At 48.9% G+C, this 21,936-nt stretch overlaps 2 protein-coding genes across 17 annotated transcripts in view; one reads left to right on the plus strand and one right to left on the minus strand.

The window, feature by feature from the left end:
- Positions 1-4,267, plus strand: part of MTMR1 (myotubularin related protein 1) — a 68,033-nt gene extending 63,766 nt beyond the window's left edge. For all 11 annotated transcript variants that reach the window (XM_075999539.1, XM_075999537.1, XM_020285181.2 and 8 more), the window contains one exon: positions 1,973-4,267. In XM_075999539.1, coding sequence (XP_075855654.1) covers positions 1,973-2,137 — 165 coding nt within the window. In that variant the 3' untranslated portion in view covers positions 2,138-4,267. The remainder of the gene's footprint in view (positions 1-1,972) is intronic.
- A 1,089-nt stretch (positions 4,268-5,356) lies between these two features.
- The window catches only part of CD99L2 (CD99 molecule like 2), a 110,379-nt gene continuing 93,799 nt past the window's right edge, over positions 5,357-21,936 (minus strand). For 2 of the 6 annotated variants that reach the window (XM_012753337.2, XM_012753338.2), the window contains 5 exons: positions 15,487-15,525; positions 14,984-15,103; positions 10,497-10,514; positions 9,094-9,159; positions 5,357-7,833 (listed from right to left, as the gene is read on the minus strand). In XM_012753337.2, the coding sequence (XP_012608791.1) occupies positions 7,772-7,833; positions 9,094-9,159; positions 10,497-10,514; positions 14,984-15,103; positions 15,487-15,525 (305 nt within the window). In that variant the 3' untranslated portion in view covers positions 5,357-7,771. The other 4 variants (XM_075999541.1, XM_012753336.3, XM_075999540.1 and 1 more) reach the window with 3 other exon arrangements.

A 21,936-nucleotide genomic window follows, 5' to 3' on the forward strand; every position in this document is an offset into this window, starting at 1 on the left:
CCGGTGTGTGCAGTCATGGAAGGATGGACCCAAGCAGGGCCAAATCCCCTCTGGCAGTGAGTCACCACCTGATCTGGGGCAAGGTCCTAATCACCACTGAGACCTCACATGCTCGCCGAACATGAAATGAATCCATACCAAGTGCATGGCACAGTGGTAGGTGGGTGGCCTAGTGTTTTGCCTTCTCCCTATACTGTGCTACATAGGAGGGAGAATTGAGAAATTCATGGGCCACAGCTTTTTGTCCTCAACACAAGCAGCATGTACATACCCCAGGTGCTAGGCACACGGCATGCTGGGGAGCAGACTGGGCGTTGGTGGTGGTGGCTACAGGGGCAGGTATAGTTTGGACTTTATCCCAAGGATTGTGGGAGCCATCCAGTATCTACATGACAGGGCCAGGTATAAGAACCAAAGCCTGTACCCGCCTTCCAGCAGCTTCCTCCTCACTCTGGCAGCACTGTGGTGGGTGGGAATGGGAAGTACAGTGCAGACTGGCAGAGATCAGCATGCAGACTGGTGTGGCTGGACAGTGACAGGGAGCTAGGTAGGGTGTGAGCCTGCTGGGCCTCTTCTCTGAGGTGGTGGTGGCAGCAGCGGCAGGGTGGCTGCCGAGAGAGGGTCACCCTGGGCATCTGTCAGAGGGTGGCTGGTTGGAGAGGAGGGCCTCCTGTTTCCTTTGGGACCCTCTGGGCTTGTGTCTCATGCATGCTGGCACCCATGAGGCAAGAACAACTTGCCCTTAGATGGTAACTTTTTCTAATACAATCCTATATTTAAGCCTCAGTTTTCCATTCCTTCAGGCATGCCCTTGATTTATTGCAAATGAAATATGCAAAAAGATACAAAAAGCTGCATGAGGGTATGATAGTGGTGCATTTGAGTAGCCCTGTGTGCACGTAAGATTGTGTATTCCCCTGCATGTCAGTGAAGGGAGCTTGATTGCAAAGTGGTTCCTTGTCTGACTGGAATCACGTGATCCCACAGACAGAGGAAAATACCAGATAGGTCCTAAGGGTAAGAGGGGAACTGGTGCCCACCTCCCCAGCCTTTGCTGTCAGACCCCAGTACTGTCCTCTCCAAGTGCAGTGTTTGTTCCTAGCTCCTTGGTGCTGGCTGCCACGCACTGTGTTATGTTGGAGGCCCCTGGCTACCCTCTCTCAGTGTGTCTCCTCTTTCCATCCTTCCAGGAGGGCTGATCATCAGTGGCACCCGTGATGGTGCAGAGTGGAGGCAGGCTAGGGCTAGACTGCAAAGGGCTTTGAGGCCAACGTCAGGTTACTCTCAGGAGGAAGAAACCCCTGGAGGGTGTTAGGTGGTGAGTCACATGGCCTGGCTGGGGGGAGGGAGAAGCCAGGTTCTGGGGCTCTAAGCCTCAGTAGGTGCAAAGGACAGTGTATTGACTAAGCTGGGTGCTATGACCATAAAATAGTGAGGCTGAAGGAAAACCCTTCTCATTTCTTTAACTAGCCCTGTCCCTCACTGGAGTTGAGAAAAGCACACTGGGCTGGCTCTCCTTCCTCTGGTGCTAACTCCCCTGGGGGGAGCTTCAGTTGATGAAAACACAAATTGTAGAAAATGCTGATTTAACAGAATTATTTTCAGGCAGCTGAGCTATTTACAAAAAAAGCAGAAATAGCAGAAATACAGAGATTAGAGAGGCTAGGAGGGGGTTGACATATAAACATCTGACACAATGTACACTTGGCCTCCTCCATGGATTGTGGAGTGTGGTCTACCTGAGCCTGTGTCCTGAGCAACTGAGGCTGGGGGAGGGGAGCAGAGGGTAAGACAAGCCCTCATGGCACCCTTCGCGGCAATATTGTGGGGACAGGGTCACTGTACACTGGGCAAGGGGCCGGTCAGCGACACCGAGGTGCCGTGGTGGTGAAACATGAAGCCAGCTATGCTGATGTGGAAACGCCATGGTAAGAAATGACCTGTTAACTAGCTTTGTTCATGTTCACCGCAGATGCCAATCCATCAGAATCTCAAGGAGCTGCTGGCCGTCAGAGCAGAGCTGCAGAAGCGGGTAGAGGACCTCCAGCGGGAGGTGGCCACACGTGCCATCTCATCCTCGTCCGAGCGGGGCTCCTCACCTTCCCACTCAGCCACTCCCATTCACACCTCAGTCTGACAGGCAAGGCCAGCCATCTCAGGCCATCCTGCTGCTCCACTGTCTCTTGGTGGCTCAGGAAAGGGACCTGGTACTAGCTGTTATGGCGGTAGCTTGTGATCTTGTCTTTTAGTATTAGGCCCAGAGACCATTTATGTGTTTGGGTGACAGCCCCCACTGTTGGCAAGTGCTTATTGTTTTGTGAACAGCCTGTTACCTTCCTGTCAGTGGTTTCACTAGAGACATCTGTCATGCCCACTGTGTGAAGTGACTTCCTATCATCCAGGCAGCTTGGGAGAAACCAGAGTGAATGGAACGCAGTACTTAAGTCTCATGCCATTTCTTTCCAAGTTACATCTTTCACTGAAAACAAACACCATTCACTTAAAGAACACATTGCCAGCAACATGGTTTCCTTCAGGTTGTTGCCACAATGTGGAAACTGGTTCTTAAATATTTAGGGGAGAAGACAAACCATTGCCATCTATTCTATGGTTCTCTTTGTGCAAGGAGTCCTCATGTTAACAATTACTGTTGTGTACATATACATATAAGGTATTTTTTAAAAAAAGAAACATGCTTTTATTTTCCTATGTCCTTTTTTATGTTTAGTCACCTGAGGAGGTATCAGCATAACTGGACTGTGTGAGAAATTATTTTCCACTAAACCTCATGCTAATTTTGATGTGGTACATTTGAAATGGTTTGAACACGGTTGCTTTGGCAATGTGTCATGTCCTCACCTGACCCTGGTACTGGCCTCCTGAGGCGGCTAGGTGCATCACTGGGGAGGGCGTGCACCTGGATGCTCAGTCCCTGGCTCTTCTGAGGGGAAGCTGTGCCCAGGTGCTGGCCACCTGGCCGTCACTCCTGGGCCGTCGGACCTTGCTTCCCTCACCTCTTTACAGATGCTGGCTGCTTGTGTCAAGCAAGCCTACCTTTCTCCGTTCTATGCCTGTATGAAATAATATCTCATTTTATGCCATGGCTGCCTGTCAATGTTTGAAAGCAACCACTGTACCATGGCTTCGGTTTGGAAAAGCATAGCACGCATTTTCTGCGGTTTTTCCCTTCTCAGAGCCGACCGCAGCCTCTCCTCCCACTTTTGCACCTTCATTTAGCAACTTTGAGCTCTGTGATGCCATAAGTCCTTGCAGGAATTAGTTTACCATCAGCTGGTCCCATCTGCTAGAGCATTAGAGCCCTTAGCTGCTCTGTGTGACACGTGCCACAGTGAATACTGCACGTTTGGGTCCGCACTAGCAGGCCACACCCCTTCCCTTGAGCTGTGTACCCTGCGGCAGCTCACCTGGACCCCACCAGCCTGAGGCTCGCCTTTTGAGCCAGAGGTGGCCTCAGAAGCTCATAAGGCAGTCCTGAGTACACCTGCATCACAGTATTAGCTGGTTGGTTTCAAATTATTGGATTCAATGCAAAGTCCTACGTATTGACCTTATTTGAAAATATATTAAATGTTTTTATGGTCAAATACATAGAGAATAGATTTTTTTGTTTGTTTTTTTACATTTGGAACTTTCTGATTCTTAGAGAAAATGATACCAGAAAAATTTCTTCAATGTAATTTGATAACCTAAAGTCAATTCTCCATTTTTATCATCTGGGGAATTTGTTTCTAAATTGTAGTGCAATTGCTATTAGCTTATATGTTCCCAACATATCTGAAAGTACATAAACTGGATATTTTCATTGATAATTTTTTTTTAAATGAAGACATTTCCCATTTTCTTCCCAGAAGTAGCGTTTAATTCCCCAGCCAACTAGGATTATTAAATGTAGTGTATGCTTTTGACAGAGCCAGAGAAGCGAAGCTGGGAGAACCTGACACCCAGACTGGGCCCTATGAACCCTCACCAGGTGGAGGGGACTCTGCCAGTGGGATCCCTAGAGACTCCCATTCGATTTTAAAGCAGCACAATGGATCATTTTCTGTCATATGTTCCTAGCACAGGACTGTTTCTAAAACAACTTGAAGCATAGTTTTATTATCTAAGCATTTTTTTTTTGCTTTATTAAAGTGTACTAGGATGTGAAACCTGTATGGTTCAGGTTTTTAAAAACTGGTACAGTATTGTATTCATCTCATCTGATACACTGTATTTCAGTCTGTAATTAAAATGTTTGCTCCCTGCTCTTTTTTGTTGTCTCCTTTTTAAGTATTTCAGATTTTTCCCTTGAAGGAAATTAGTAGTAAAATAACATGTATTGAATGTTTGCTATATGCCAAGCAGTTAATATATGTAAAATGCCGTGATTTTCATTTACTAAATTGTAAATGTAATTTATGAGTCTTGAGTGGGCTGAAACGGGCAAGTACTCCAATTTTAAAATTGGAAATACCTGTGTTCTGTAACCTTCAGAAAATTTCAAAGACATGGAAAAGGTCTGGAGCCACCTGGCATGTGCACACGTAGGGCTCTGAGGCCTAAAATCGCCGTTTCCCCCAATCTTTGGGAGGATTGCTTGCTTTTTCAGGGTGGTAAAGGCCTGGATAAAATTGTACCAGCCCCTGCATGTCACCCCTCTCATAGGGAGACCTGGGGGTCCCTGTCCCTCTCCGGTCACATCACTGCTGTGGTATTTGGCACAAAGGATCCCCAGCAGTGAGGCCAGAGCAGCCAGGCCCCCACTGGCTCTCCAGATCTTCTGCAAAGGAGAATCATGTGGTAGCCTTGGGTTTAACAACTTTGTATATTTTTGCTATAAGCCTAGTTTAGCCAAAAGCAAAATTAAAAAAAACCACCAACCAACCTTAGGGTCCACTGTATCTTGTTCACACTGGAACACCCAGCTGTCTTCTCAGTTTGCAAGCCAAACTGTGAGCTAATGACAAGGACACACTTTATCCCAAACAGGCCACTCTCCATGGGGTTGCAACAAGCACTGGGGTGCAGGGCCCCCTTCCTCGCTCCGCTCTCTGGTGGAGCAACTGTACATAACCAGAACCTGCTGTGGTTACTGTCTAGCTCTGAAGGAGGTGGAGTCATAGACTTGGGATGTGTAAGCCTGGGGCTCCAGGCTCAGCAATGGGGGACCACCCCTGGAAGCCCCCCTACCCCCGACACTGAGCTGCTCGACACTGAGCTGCTCACCGAGTGGTGAATGCAAGAATTCTCACCTAGAGATGTGGGGAATGAGAACAACTCCACATCACAGATTGATTTAGGAAGAAATGGCATCACTTGACAAAGTGCCTTCATACTATCAGAATGCAAGGATTGGTTAGGTGCCATTTTGTTTAATGCAAACACTAGACAGTTCACAATTCACACCTGAACACAAGCACATAAACATATGTATAGGGGATTCTGAGATCAGTCTCCATTCCTTCCTTAGAGCACTGGTGAGCCTCCCTTAGGTCCCCCCAGGGGTGCCCCACCTCCCTGCCCCTCAGCTTTGTTTCCTTGGGCTGTGACTTCATCAGCACATGCTCAGAGTTGTTAGTTTTCTCTGCCAAATTAGCTATTTTGAAGTGGCCCATCTAGTCCACTATCCCCCAATCCCCATCACCTGGGACAGGCCCAAGCTGGTCCATGCAACCTTCAGATAATCATAAGAGACCACCTAGGCTTCTGCAGACCACCGCTCAGAGCAGGCATAAAATGCCTGTGGGAAGGTGACGTCCGTGGGATGAGCACTCTGCAAACAGGAGGCTGAGGGGTCCACTGGGCATGTCCAGTCACCACAGGCTGCCGCCTGCAGGCCTGGGAGCAAGCAATGGGCTTTATGCAGAAGGTACCTAGCTAGGGGACAGCAAAACAGGTCTCTCGTTTGAATGCAGTGCTACTGAGAACATGGTTTTCACAGAATGTTTATGTCACAGCTATAGGGTTTCAAGGTCTTTGCCATCAGATAGGTCTCACCGTAAAGTAAGGTGGAAACCCCCCTGACTGAGGTCACACCATCTAGGTAGCAGTAAGCTATGGGTGCAAAAATCCTCCATAGCTACCTCCAGCCCAGCACTGGCCAGGGGGCAAGGCGAAGGGCCTTTGTGTCAGGGAGGGACAAACCTGACCAAATAGACAATCTGAGCAATGAGGATGGGAAGCCCTAGAAATAGACCAATCTTGCACGCAATGCCTGCCTTGCTAATTGCTTTGCTGAAGCACAGTGAGCTTCTCCAGGCCAGTTTCCTTCCTTCATGGCTTTGCCCCAATGCCCTGAGCCCCCTTTCAGCCACACGGTCCTGGGCTGCTCGGGCTCAAAGGGCTGAGCAGGAGGGGTGGTGCTTCGGGGCCCACAGGCACACACTGGGGTGGCCCGGAGAGGTGGCCTTGTGCAGTGCTGCAACTGACCACCCGCCTGCTACGGGAAAGTTTCTAAAACAAACATATGAGGCATGCATCATAGCATGTGGGGGCTGCGGATTCCAGTGGTTTCCTTAAAAAGCCTGTGGAACGTGTGGAGCCGTTGTCCAGGCCAAAGAGGCCTGAGAGTTTTGTAAATAGGATCCTGCCTGCCCAGTGACTCATTCTGCTTCCAGAAGTGCTTTGTGACACGGCAAACAGATTGACAGTAGACCCTAGCTCAGCTTCCCACAGCAGAGCTCACTGGGCCAGAGCCACATAGGGTCCAAAGGAACATTCCTGGGAGCCGCTCTTCATCAGAACAAGCGATGGCAGGCTGATCGCAGAGCTAGAAAGTCAGGTGTCTCTCACCATACTAAGTAGCATCTCTCCCCTTCCCTCCCCACCCCTAATATCTTTTTAAGCAAATCAGCATGCTTCTGGCTTTGATGCTTATTCCCTATGTCTAGCTCTTGCTACCAAAGTAAGATCATAGACAGGTGGAGGGTGAGCACCTGCCCCTGCCCAGTCTAAAACATTCCCAACGTAGCAATGATTCCTAAAGAGTAAACATGTTAGCCCTAAGACCACACCCCATCCCCTAGGGAATCATCTAGGAATTAGGCCTGGAAGTTGCAGCTTGCTACTTATCCAGAAGATTCCTAAATTCTCAGGGCAGGACTTTCTCGTGAGATGCACGTTTGCACTTAAACAACTGAACAGCCTCCACTTGGAGCAGGAACATAAAACCTGGGATAGGAGAGAAAGACCAAAATGAAAATGCCGCCCTCGGTGCCTCGTGCGTGTGCTGGTACTTGGTGCTGGCTGTTCACTCCTCACGGGGGCTCCGGGTACTGGCTGGGCCTCCTGAATGGCAGCTCCTCGAGGTCTCTGCTGGGGGCTGCCTAGTGGCAGAAACCCGCCAGAGTGAGCCACTCCAGCGTGCAGGGGGATCGCAGTATCCTAGGTTTAGACTCTTGTCCCGAGCATGAGTCCTCCTCTGTAGTCATCCCCAGCATCCTCTTCTCCCATCATGCCTCTTCCGACCCGTGCTCGGTCAGGCTAGGGGCAGGCTGGCTTGGGGGAGTCGGTGACCCAGTCGCTGCCACGGCCGGCTCTCGGCCAGAGCCAGCTCTTGAATTTCAGCACCAAGGTCTCTCAGAGCCCCTGTGGCAGAGTGGACACCCCACCCTCGATGGCAGGACACAAAAACCAAACTTATGAGCACCTAAAGCTCATCCGGAAAGCTTAGAACAAGGAGTCAATGACATTGAAAGAGCAGCGTAGCAGCTGTGCGGCCAAACGAAAGAGCCAGGTCACAAGCAGTGGCACCTGCTGCTGAACGGGGTCCTCAGATCCGGGCCGGCTCAGATGGTGGCTCTGCAGACTGTGTGTGCAGTGTTGAGTATTTCACTGGGGAGACAAGAGGCTGGTTAGAAGGATTCAGCTCTGTCCTGCACATGAGCAGCAGATACACAAGCAAGCAACGGCTGGGAACAGAGTTGCTTTCCCTTCCATCCTGTCCAGGAGCTAGGGCAGCTCAGCCCATCCCCAGGCAGCCCTCCCCCTGGGGGGGGTCCACCCCCCTTCCCTGTCAGGACTACCCTGAGCCTGGTGGGTCGGGGGAGAGGAAGAAGCTGGACAGACCTTATGAGCAGCTCAGCCTCCATTTCCTCATCTGCAAAATGGGAATGCTCCCGATGGCTGCTGGAGGGATTATTCTAAATAAACCGGTCAACACAGTGTCTGGCTCATATATAGGTGCTCACTCAATAGCAGCTAAAAGTGGTAAAAATTATGATAGCGAATGCTACTGTAGAATCCATTTCCACGTTGGATTCCAGGGCTGTCTCAGTCCGTTCAGTGCAGCACTGCCAGACATCCCTCTCAGGCAGAGGCTGGGCAATCTCATCCCCCACAATATGGGCCAGGCCCCACCTGGTCTCCCAAATCCCATCCCCACGGCCACTGCCCTGCAGTTCTAGTCAACACATACACCCAGGCCCTCCTAGTCTCCTCACCCATGCCACCCTGGCCTCAGCTGACAAAAAGCCAGCCACTCCACCTCGGCAAGACTTTCTGGACCTCCTCCCTGTCATTCTAGGGCCACAGGTCATGTCTGTCACTTCAGGCTGGCAGCCTCACCTTATGTAACCTCAAATCACTCAGAGTTCCTGAACTCAGAAAATGCTCAATGACCACAGAAGGGGGAGGCAGTCAGGGCCGTGGATTTCGATAACAGGGTCTGGGCCTTAACCACACTCCCTTTACCTCCAGCAATTTGGAAATTCAAAGCTTGCAGGTCTAAGTTAAAAGCCTTCCCTGGCTCTGTCCGTATCTGTCCAGGATGCGTCTGTTTCCACTGCCAGGGGCAGAGGTGCCCTGGCTCCAGCTCAGATGAATCAAGAGCAGAGGCTGAGCAGCAACTTTGCCCATAAGTCATCGACGTGGCACCAGATGTCCCTGGCTGTCACCCCAGCATCCCAGTCTCATGAAGCTGGAAGACAAGCTGATCCAGGCAGAGTGCAGGGACACCTGTGCCTTCTAGCCTTCTGCTCTGGCTGACCATTCTAGAAGCAGACACTTCTATGTTTCCCCAGCATAGTTCTGGTCAGTGCTAGGGCCACCAACTAAGAGACCTTCAGGGAAGGAGAGTGATCAAGAAATCCTCACCTTGGGGCTCCTCACACACAATGGCTTCCAGGTTCTCTCCCTTCACGTAGTCTGCATTGAGACCCTCTGCAAAGGGCAAAGAGCAGAGTTAATGATGGGCACAGAATGAAGGGTCCCCAACTGTGATCAAGAATTCCTGATCAAGTCCTTTAGTACAGTTAAAAGAAAAAAAAAAAAGCAAAGCACAGGTCCGTAGTGAACTCAGAGCCCCGCGCATCCCTATCTGGATGAAGGGTGGCCGTGGCCGTCTGGGAACACACTGCCCAGGAGTTATCATCGTGCTCAGAAATAACAACATGTGCCAAAGGCCCCTGTATCCCATCCCTGTAGGGCAGCTGCCACATCAACATGGCAGCTCCGCCCAGCAGCATCCAATAGCTCGGCACCATCCACAGGTCCTCATGTGGCCCAGGAGCCAGGGAGGGGGCTGAATGGCACAGGAGAGACTGTTGTATTCAGGGCAGGAAGAGGATAGGTGGCTGAGGGGGGTCACTGGGGAGATGCCAGCAATCTATGCCCTTTCCTGGCAACACCCGCGTACAGAAGCCAACTGGCTTCTCCTGGTGGCAAGAATGACTGCTGTCTCCACCCAGGCTTGGAGGGCCCAGAGCTCACTTACAGCCACTCTGGTCTGATGTGTTACCTGGGCTTTTCCCACAGCTATTTCCAAGGGGGATCCTTGATGCCAGCAAGAGTCACTGTTCAAGGACCTGAAGTGGACCCCATCCCTGCTGCTGCTTGGGGAGGGTCACGAGTCCACACCTTATCCCTGGATAGCCCAGGGATTGGGGACCTCTAGCTCTGCTGGGGGACAACTGGGCCACGGTTCCAAGCAACTGACTGACTCGGCACTAGCACAAGTCACTCTGCCATCCTGGGCTGCAGGCTCATGGCCTAGACAAGTATGCCTGCTACCTGCCTGTCCTGGTGGCTGCTGGGCTCAAGGTGGAAGCCAGATGGGCACATGAAAAATGGAGGTGTTGCTCTCTGGCAGGTATGGCCAGCCCCCATGTGGAGCGAGGCAGGCGATGGACCCAGGGGAGGCTGCCCTGGGTGCACCCTCCCAGCTGATAGGCAGGGCATGGAGACACACCCTGGGCCTCCCAATCCTGCCCAACCACCGACCTGGTGTGAGCTGGGTTGTCTCCTTCTTGCAGGCAGTCCCCCCCCCCACAGGACCTCATCCCGTACACATCCCTGACCCCAGGTGCACCCAGACTGGGGACAGAGGGTCTGGCAGGTGGCATCCTCACATGCGCACCAGGGAAAGCTAGAGATGACTGTAGTCACAGCCAAGTCAGTAGGTGCCAGGGAAGGGTGAAGGGGGTGAGAAGAGCGGGAAGACCGGTGGATGAAGGGTGTCAAGGCCAAAGCGAAAGGGAATAAGTCAAAGCAGTCATTACCTTGACGTTCTGCTGCATCTGAAGGCAAGACACAAAGCTTAGAACCCTAGAGTAAGAACTCAGCCCCCAGCAGCAAACCACACACGCTTTCCGTGAGACGCACTGACTTCTGGCACTGAGATCAGAAGCAAGGGAAGCTGAGGGTCCCCAAAGCATGGGCCCCTTTGTTGACAGCAAAGGCCAAGAGCACCTGGGGGCTGCAGTGGTGGGGCCAGACCCTCCTAGCGCCCACCTGCCAACTCCCGAGCCTTCGTGCTCTGGCGTCCCTCGTCTCCACGCCACAGCAGCTACACTGACTCTGAGCAGAGTCTCAGCAGGAAGGGTGGGGGTGGCAGGTCCCAACCCCAGCTTCTTAGGGGTCAGCCACCCCACAGACATCCACAGGACTCTTCCCGATGCTGACCTGACCTAGGTGCCAGCGATAGATACATCAGTGGGTGAAGTACACATGTCCCTCGTGGAATGGCCCATCCAGAGTGATGGGGGTGACGGAGACTCAAGAAACCAACTGGCCTGATCTAGCCCTGGGGCTCCAGTGAGGTCAGCAGGGGGCGCTGTGGCAGCACCTCCCTCTAGAGTGAAAGGCCTGGGGGCTGGGAGGGGGAAGGATGTGGTTGGAGCCAAAGCATGAAGGGCTTTGAATGCTGAGCTCAGGACCCGGGCCATGTCCTTGAGGGCAGCAGGGAACATGGGACCAAAGCAATTCCTGGGCATTTTTAAATAAGTCCCTCTGGAGAAGAGTGCCAAATAGGGGAGACCGGGATTGGCAAAAGGTCAGTTTCCAGACTAGAGGTGAGAAGAGCTTGGCCCTGGCTAGGCAAGGGCGTGACAGTGGTGATAGGGAGGCATGGCTCATGGCCCAGGATTGGGGAGGACTCAAGAGGACTCCTGGCCTCTATCTTGGGGAAACAGACACACAAGGAAGGGGACATGGGAAGAAAAGTTGAAGGGGAAGGTGGTAAAGTCCAAGGTCAACACACTGGGCGGGCAGGTTCCCATCCAACTCACAGAACATCACACCTGCTCATTTCAGGGAGTAAGTGTGCAAATGTATTTTCCTTTTGCCTTAGTGCCCTCACAGAGACCAACAGATACAATGAAGATATTTTGTGCTTTGGAAACCAACCTATTTTCCTTCCCTCTCTGTTCCTACTGATACCTGAGCAGCCTTAAAGCCAGTCTCTGGCATTTTGTTGGGTCAGACGATTTGTTCCAGAGCAGGAAGGAAGCTGAGATGCCCTTGATGAGAAAACTGACGTCCCAGCAGGGAAGGACCCAGCCCTGCCACCCTATCTGCTCAGCCCAAAACCTGTCCCTCCCCGATCCGCGGCCCTGCCTTTGCCTGGCCGAGGTATAGGGCTGGCTTTTCACCCATATGCAGAAGGGAGGCAACGCCGGATGCCTGGGAAGCAGTTCTCACCAGGAACTGTGAACCCAGCTTTAAACCGTTTCTCTTCTCCAGCACGCTTTGTAAAGTCTCATAAAGCCGCCCCTTGGCATAGGAACCACCTTGCCCCACTTTATAATCTGCATGTATTTGGCAACTGTGGCCTGGTCGCATCTTACTGTTAGGGCAATGATGCTCTAATTAGATGAATGGTATGTGCCCTCCTCCCCCGGAAAGATCTGTCCCTGTCCTCATCTCTGGAACCTGTGAATGTGACCTTTTTTTTATATAGGAACAGGGTCTCTACAGATGTAATTAAGGATCTCAAGAGAAGATCATGCTGGATTTAGGACATAAGCAGAGGGTGCAGTGACGCAGCCACACCTGAGCCCCCTGGAGCTGGAAGAGACAAGGAGTCCCCTAGGGCCTGCAGGAGTGTGGCCATGCTGACACCTTGACTTCAGACTTCTGGCCTCCAGAACTTGGAAAGAATCAATTTCTGTTGTTTTAAGCCACTCAGTTTGTGGTTTTGTTCCAGTAGCCCCAGGAAACTGGTACACGTGTCTGAGACAAAAGTCACTGCTGTCTAAAGTGTTCATAACTCCTCTGTTGCTAGAAGGCAAGCCCCCGCCTTCCCCAGCCACCCAGGAGGGAAAATAATCTGAAAATAAGGCAAGAATGTATCTGATGTGCTGCTTCTAGCCAAATAAGCCCTCCAACCAGCCACCAGGATCCCCCACGACTTTGTGGCCTGTATTTTGGGAACATCACTGGGTATGGGATTTTTTTGAAATAGTTATTTGCTAAATGACATTTCAGCTACCAACTCGTTTAATCAATCGTACAGACAATATATTGTTCTCTTAGTAATTTCCAACTTTGCCCTATAGCCCTGGTTTAATCCCAACCTGGCCTTTTCCCAAAACCACCACCTTGGGAACCTGGATGCTACCCCAAAACCTTGACCCCTCTCCTGCCAGTAGGGAGCCAGATGAGTCGTCCTTCCAAAGCATCCCAGGCCAGGTCCTCACTTCCTTCCCTTAAACAGGGAAAGGATACCAGTTTCAAATGACAATCCCTGGCCACAGAGAAGCCACATGTAGGGAGCTGTGTCCCAGAATTCCCATCTCCTTCCGATCCACCTGCCAGAGGGGGCGCCCTCAGAGATCCATGGGGCTTCCTCGGACAGAAACCCCCACGTCAGATCTCTTCTACTTTTTCTTTCCAAATGTAACAAGTCAGAGATCAAGGGCTGTGACTCTGTGCCTGGTTGCCTTGGGACTCCTTGCTCCAGTCACAGCGCAGGAGGATGATGCATAACTGCCCCCTGCCACACCAAGCACACCTTGGCCCCTTGCCCAATGTGGCCCAAAGTCTGCCCTCCAACTATCAGCATCCCAGCCATCAGGAGGTGGGACTCCCATCATTTTCACCAGTCTGAGATCCCTTTGCTTTTGAGTTGGGGGAAGGGGTAGCTCTAAGAACAATCCAGCCCCCAGCCCTGTGCTCCTTCTGCCCCTCTTCCTGTTCACACCACTCTACGGCCAAGCTTCTGGATCCATGTGGGGTCGATGGGATCTGAAGCAGGGCAACCATGAACAGTTGTGCAGGTTATACACTGACATGTGAATGCCCCTGGAGTAGTGTTGTGCACAGTATGTGCAGCTGTATGTGGTGACCTTAGTCAAGAATGTTCTACGAGAGCAAAAGCAGCAAACAGGATGACCAGATTAAGAAATGGTTGGGGACTTCAGAAACACCCACACTCAAGGCATCCTGGAACCCAGATTCGTTTCCTGGGAAGCTCAGCTCCAGGCAGGAATTAACCACTTCGGTACCATGCTCACCGGCTGTGAAACCTTGCCCACAGCCGGTACTCATAGTCCCCATGATAGTTTGTGCTGTGCATTGATGACGAATCCGTTTTGCTCTTGTGTGATGAGGAAAGCTTTAAAGCACTGAAAGCTTGTTTTACTTTACAGACAGCTTTACTTGTAATGTAAATCAGAATAGGTAACATATACATATATGTTTTCATTACGTTATGTTTAAATGTTCACAATTTTATTTTGATAAATGAAAAATTAGAAAAGTCATATCACGGCTGTCAGCTAAAGTCGCTGTGCGTGTTCATCTGTGGCTGTCGACTACAGTCGATGCTGGTACCAAAGTGGTTAAAGGCAGAGGCCCACAAGCAAGGGTAGGGGAGGATTCCTGGGGATGTTCATAAGCTTCCCATCACATCAAAGGGGCTGAGGAAAGAGAAAAACTATGGCTGAGCCACATTCTGCCACTGGAACTAAAAATCACCAGCCTTGAAAGAGTGACACGCTCCACTCAGCAAACAGCAATGTGTCAATGCTATACTCATGAAACTGACAAGTATGGTTCTCCCATTCACCATCAACAGTATCATCATGGAGATCCCTGACACAGGCCACCATTTGTAACTGTGCAACTTACCCATGATTTCCAGACTCCCAGCCACAGCAGAAGATGAAAGCAACCTGTCTTAAAAATCTAGTGTGAACAGGGTTGGGGCAAAACCACACCCTATTCCTTCTCTTCCATTCCTACTTCTTCAGAACAATACATGATTCCATATATTTTTAAATTTCTGGCTTGTGGGGGAGGAGCGAGCCACCAGGCAGCGACTCCTCAGGATGTGAAAGGGGTGCTGTCAGAACAATGACAGCATGTCTTACAGACCCTGGAGCACCGCTGCCTTCTGCTCCTGAGAAACCAGCATCTCGACAGGGAGTTGTTGACCCAGGGTTCTGGAGTCCCCACATCCCCTTGGGTGAGATCCAAGGCCATGGGTATAGCCCAGGGTCCCTCCTATTCTACAGTCACAACTGTCACTAAGCTCTGTCCCCACAGAAATACAGCTTCTGGGAACTGGGGTCCTTGGAAGGTTGAGGTCACCAAGTCCAGCCCCATCCATACCTCCAGGCTGGTTTACACTCAGTTCAGTCTAGATCTGTCCCTAAGGATTTCCAAAAGTGTGGCCCCCAACCCCTACCCTGGGCAGGCTGTGAAAGGGAATCCCCGTTCCTTTCCCCCAGGAGACTGGTTCCCAGCCGGGAGCAGCCACACTTACGCTGGATGCTGAAGCAGAACTTCTTCTGCTGGTAGGAGATGTAGCTGGAGACAGCACCAATGAGGGCCATGGCCAGGGCGCTGGCCACCCCGGCAATGGTGCCGGTCTCTGCCACTGTACCTGTGAGAATGAGAAGGGGCAGAAACGAGGAGAGGTGGGGTCAGCTCAGGAACCTGCTCATCCTCTAGCCCTGAGCTGTGAGGCACAGCACCACGCCACACACCCCCAAGGCTTTATGACAACACAGAGACCCTGCATTTGCCAGGGCTTCTTGTTTTCCATGAGGACTTTCTTTCTGAGGCCCAGACAGGTGTCTGGTCTCACACCAGCAGGCTCCCCCTTTAGGCCACCAACCCCGGGGATCCCCATCTTCACATGCTTAATTCCTTTAAGTGACCATGCCCCTTCGCCCTTTGCCTCATGATTCTCCATCGGAAACATTCCGGGGAAGGCCAACCCTGAGGCCAGAGCTGGCCAGCAAAAACCTCAGGACCCAAACGCACCAGATCCAGGGTTGTCATTGCTGCCATACCCGCCATCACCTAGAGAAAAGACAAAGCACTTAGTGTCTTCTGTGACCCTGCGACCAGCCGGCTGCTCAGGGCCAGGCCCTTTGCTCCCACCTCTGCCATAGGCACCCACCAGAACATGGCCTGTGGGTTTCTACCAGACTATGACAAGACCTTATTCCTTATGCCTGCTGCCTGCAAAGCCCCTGCTTCCAAGGGCAACTTTTCGTTATTAAAATGGTGGCCACCAAGCATGGTTACATTCCTAGCTTCTGGGCACAGCGCTTCTTCTTCATGCAGAGAAGGAGCAGAGGCTGGCAGTATGGGGCCACAGCAGGTGACAGAGGGGGTCCTGCCAGGAGAGCCTGACTTGGAACACCACCACCATGTGTCTCCAGTATTTAGTGCCTTAACCATAGTTGGAGTTATTCTCAGAACATAAATGTAGGCTCACAGTCTCTTATCTGCTATTTTGAAATTTAAAAGGCTCTAAAATGTCACAGAGGTTAATAACAGATTGATGTTGACAAGGGCTGGTGGGAACAGGGAGGGAGTTGGTAGTGGTCATAAACAGGCAACAGGAAGGATCCTTGTGGCGAAAGAACTGTTATCTGGACTGTGGTGGTCACACGTATCTAGAGGTGATGGAACTGCATGGAGCTGCATGTACAGACACACGCCTTCCCCAGACCGAGACTCCCTGACAAGCATTTGGTGCCATTTCAGGCCCTTAATTATGCTTGAGTTCACCCTTCATGCCACCCTCTTCTTCTCAGGGCCTAACACTCATGGATGGAGGGAAACTGCCCTGGGATGTCGGAGACGACAAGCCAACGTTTCCTTGACCAAAGAGTTCTGAGGGATGTGGGTTCATGGACTGTAAAAATGCACCACTGGTAGGAAGTGGGGGTGTGCTGGTAACAGGGCTGTATGTGAAGTTTTCCTACCTTCCTCTCAATTTTTCAGTGTGCCTAAAACTTCTCTAAAAAACAAAGTCTATTTTTTAAAAATATTCTAGGGTAAAATGAAGTTTGTTATGTTCCCACGTAGGACTAAATCTTAGAGTTTCATACACTTCACAAAGGTCCCTGATTGGCTATGCATGGCTATATGGAAAACAAGGAGTGGCAGGCATTAAAAACACACAGTCACTGCTGCTGAAGAAGGCAGAGCAGAAAGGACGAGAGCCACTGTGTATGTTAACATATTGGCAGCGACGAGAATGTCACCTGAGAGAGCTTAGAGTCTAACAGTGCTGGCTTGTCAATGGTCCCCTCTGCTGTGCTGTTCATCTCGCTCGATTTCCAGGTTTGGACTATTTGTCATTCAACCTGTTATTTTACCTGAAGGTAGAATGAAGCTGAGTGTTCCCAAGTCTCTTTTCCCTTATTGATACTTGGCTACAAGTATCCCTAGCAACTTGAACATCATAATCCGCAGGACTGCTGAGCCAGAGCCTATGACATGGCACATAAACAGGACAGCCCCTTTCTACTCTCCCCCCAGGGGCACACAGAGACAAAGGCTGGCACTGCTCTCCCACGCTGTCAACAAGACTCAGAAGCTCAATATTTCACATCTCTAGTGGTTCCTGACTACCTGACCATCTGTGATTGCAGGAGTTATTGTCCTAAGATGACAAAAAACGTGATTCTCCTCCTAAAAAACAACAAGGCCATCAAGTCATTGCTGGGATGGCCATGTGAGCTGAAAAACTGTGAGGCTGAAAATAATTGGAAAAGAAAAGGCCAGTCATCCTAGGTCCTTCTGTCCCTTCTCACTGCATGACCCAAGCTGAAGTTGGCCACGTGGACCTGCCACTAGAGTTAGCCAAGCAAAGGTCATGGCTTTGAGTACTACTGCTTAGCTACTGAGCTCTGCTCACTTCCTCTGAGCACAAGCTGAACCCAGTTCCTTCACAAAATGCATGCTGCACAAAAGATGATATTGCAACAAGGGACAGATCAGTGGCATAAAATAAAGTCGTCCAACCCAATACCACCCATGAAACTAAGTTCCCAATAAAAGTAAAATGGATGAAGCCATAAAGCACTATGAGAAAATTTAGGGGTAAGGAATTTATATTATCTTGGGCTAAGAAATAACTTTCTAAATATAATCCTATGGCCGGGCGCGGTGGCTCAAGCCTGTAATCCTAGCACTCTGGGAGGCCGAGGCGGGCAGATTGCTCGAGGTCAGGAGTTCGAAACCAGCCTGAGCAAGAGCAAGACCCCGTCTCTACTATAAATAGAAACAAATTAATTGGCCAATTAATATATATATATAAAATTAGCCGGGCATGGTGGCGCATGCCTGTAGTCCCAGCTACTCGGGAGGCTGAGGCAGAAGGATTGCTTGAGCCCAGGAGTTTGAGGTTGCTGTGAGCTAGGCTGATGCCACGGCACTCACTCTAGCCTGGGCAACAAGCGAGACTCTGTCTCAAAAATAAATAAATAAATAAATAAATAAATAAATAAATAAATAAAATAAAATAAAATAAAATAAAATAAAATAAAATAAAATAAAAAAAATCCTAAAGCTAGAAACCCAAACTGGAAAACACATATTGAAAGTAAAAATTTTAGTACTAAAAGCACAAGCAACAACAACAACAAAAATAAATCAGACTTTGTCAAAATTAAGAACTGTTTTGCTTCAAAGGCCATCATCACGAAAGTGGAATGAGAAGCCACAGAATGGGAGAAAAAAATTGCAAATTATGTATCTGCTAGAGGACTAGTATTGAGAGAAGAAGAGAGGAAAAGTGGAAGAGGGGAGGGAAGGAAGAAGTGTCGGGAGGCCGTGGAGAAACGGGGACCCTATGTTGCCAGCGGGAACAGAAACTGCTGCAGCGGCTGTGGAAAAAGGTTTAGTGGCTCCTCAGAAAGTCAGAGGTAACCATGACCTAACAATTCGACTTGTAGATATGCGCTCATGACAACTGAAAAGCTATGTCCACATAAGAACTTGTACACACATAAAAGGCACAAAGTGCGACCTCAGAGGTCCATCAATTGATGGATAGATAAATGTTTATATAATATATAATGGCTTCCTAATCTCTAATGTAAAAGGAGCCCTTACAAATCAATGAGAAATAATACAGACCCCAGTAAAAACAAACAAACAAAAAACAAACAAGCAAAGGATATGAACAGGCAAGTCACAAAATATATTAAGAGTATAATGAGACATCAAAAAAGTATTTCACTTCTTTTGGATTCAAACAAATAAAAATTTACACAGCATGGCATATTGCTCTCATCAAATTTGCAAAGATGACAAAAATATAATACCCAGTGGAGATGAGGATTTGAGAAAATAGGCACCTGTTCACTTACTAGTAGGGAACATGGAGGTTGGTACAGTCATAATGGCAGCACCACTAAAAGAGTCACATCTTTAAAAATGTCAACCGTCTGTGATCCAGCCATGACTTCTAGGAATTTATCTGACAAAAACAATTAAGATTGTGCATTCTTGGCTATGACAACATTCACCACAGCACTGTATACAGTAGCAAAAAGCTGGGGGAAACCATAAAAACTAGGGCCCTATTTAAATTATGGCATACCATAATATCATGTAGTCAGTGACATGATATTTTACTAATAGAATACTCTTTAATGACAGAACAATATTCAGAACATTATTGATTAAAAAACTGGTTTTAGGATAGCATGAGCCCATTTTTATTAAAAAAGACAGATATTTATAAATGTATACTTATACACAGAAAAAGTACTCCAAGCACAGTCTAAACTATTACTGATGATTCTTCCTAGATAGTGAAACAACAAACAATATTTTTCATATACTTTTTTAAAAGTCTTAAATATGCAAGTCCCATGCACATCTATCTCCCACAACTGTAGAGCTTTCTCTGGAGCTTAAACTATCTCACAGGTCACTGGCACGGTCTTCATTTTCTATAACACCGTGTTTTGTATTCCCACTGGCCTTGGGGGTTCACAATTATATACCAAAGGAACCCCCCATGCAGTGCATCCCATGCTGCAATTTGCTTTGAGTACAGACAGCTATGTAGACTTTGATAGCCCTAGCGACTGGCACTGTAGCAATAGTGACCACTGCCATAGTAGGTCCTGTAACTACAAGGACCCTGTAGCTATAGCAGCTACCATCGCTATCAGGACTGTTCTAGCTAAAGTGACCACCACAGCCATAGAAACCTTGTAGAAAAGGAGGCATTACCTCACTGAGGAAGTGCTGAATAGGCGCTGTGGCCAACAGCAGATCAGACCCGCAGTACTTCAAATACAGAAGGAAACAGCTCACAAATACACAACAGGCTCATGTCCTACACAGCCACCACCTGGGGGAGGCTCTTCCCTGACAGCAGCACAATCCAGGCTCCCAGTGAACACCTGACACACTTGGTCACCGAGGGCACAGAGAGTCACGTGACAGTAGGAAGATTATACCTAGAACTGCTAGGGGGAGAAACTGAAGCACATAAGGACATTTGTAAGTGTTCTAGACTTCCAATAGATATAGTCAGGACTTTTAGATATTTTAAAAATGTATTTTCATCATGTTAGTGGCAGAAGTGCAAGATAAAAATAATTTTTTCAAAAAATAAATTAAGGAAAAACCTTGCTTCAAATGACCTAATAGTTACCAAATCAAACCAAACTGAAAACATCTGTCAAAGCACAGCTGCCTAGGCTAGCCACTGGGGATGGCACTCCTCACTATTCCAGAAAGTCTTCAAGGCCCAGATCCCACCCATTCCCCACTGCAGGGATGAGAACACCCACCGTTTAGATAACATGATGGGTGCCCTGCTCCAATCTGACACAGATCCCTAAAACTCCCACTCTCATGTGTCAAGCTCTGAAGAGTCCAGCTAGGAGGTCATCTCAGAGAAAACCCGTCCATGCTGCGCCCCCTGGTGCACCTGAGCGTGGGGAGTCCAAAGGAGCAAGGTATAGTACACCAGAACCAGGGATCTGTTCCTCACATCTGAAACATCCTATTTCTCACGGGTTCTGAAAGCTGACAAGAATAGACATAGGTCCAAAGAATGGACCTCTCTAGTGTCTTTCTTCATAAAACCACTAATCTCATCATGAGAGTCCTACCCTCAGGACTTCATCTAACCCTACTCACTTCCCAAAGTCGCCACCTCCAAATGCATCATACTGGGGGTTAGGGCTTCAACATAGGAATCTGGGGGGCACAGAAACATTTAGTCCATAACAGTAAGGGATCATAAGAGGGTATAGATACTGTAAGACAGTAACTAAATACAATAAAAATGAAAGAGAAAGGTTGTCTTCAAAGACACCGTAGGGAGAATGGATAAGCAAAATGCAGTCTCTTCTATACAACGAACTCTTCAGCCATAAAAAGGCAATGACAATGCACTGATGAGTGGATAAACAATGATGTGGTCTATCCATGCAATGAAATATTATTTAGCTCTAAAAAGGGAGAAAGCACTGGCACATACTGCAACATGGAGGAACCTTGAAGACGTTATACTGAGCCAATCACAAAAGGACAAATACTTATGATTCCACTTATATGAGATTCCTAGAATAGTCCAATTCATAGATGTAGAGAGTAGAACAGAAATTACCAGGGCCCGGGGGAGATGGGAAATGAGGAGTGACTGCTTAATGGGGACAGAGTTTCTGTGTGGGATGATGAAAGTTCTGGAGATGGACAGCGATGATGGTTGCATAACAATGTGAATTCGCCACTGAAGTGTACACTTAAAAATGGTTAACCCTTTGTACTCAGATGTCGAGTGGGACTTGACACGGTTAGCAAAAATTATAGAGATTAAAATTACTCTTTGAATGTATCAATAATTTGAAATATTAAAAAATCCAAATAAATAAGTTTGTATGAAAAGAAACTCCAGTTTTTTATTCTACTGCCATGCTTTATAAAATCTGGGGCATTTAAAAAATTAAATCCCAAGTAGAATAAAGGAATTGAGAAAAAAGCAAGCGAGTGCAAAGGGTTAAGAAAGTAAATTTTATGTTATGTATATTTTACCACAATAAAAAAATTTTAAGACTCAGAAGGAAAGCTTGGGGGCCTGGAAGATGCCCGAAGACTGGAGGTTCCAAGTGGAGAGCGGACTCAGAGGCTGAAGTACAGCTCCCATGTGTGGAGAAGAGAAACAAAAACATGAACAAGAGAAACAAAAATATGAAAATTCAAAGACAGGAGAAAGCCTGCTGGGTCTGGACCCCTGTGAGGTGAGCGTGTAGAGCAGAGGCAGTGGGCTGTGAAAACCCAGTGAGGATGCCAAGGACAGAGGCTCCTGCAGATTCCTCCTGTGAACCAACAGGCTCCACTTGGGAGCAACTAGCACTCTAAGTGACTGCCAACCAACTGACTGTAGTCGCTAACATCTCCTTTAACCCTGCAAACCACAAGCGAAGACATTCATGCTTCACACTTGGG

This window comes from Microcebus murinus, chromosome X (assembly GCF_040939455.1).
Source record: "Microcebus murinus isolate Inina chromosome X, M.murinus_Inina_mat1.0, whole genome shotgun sequence".
Taxonomy (NCBI): Eukaryota; Metazoa; Chordata; class Mammalia; order Primates; family Cheirogaleidae; genus Microcebus; species Microcebus murinus.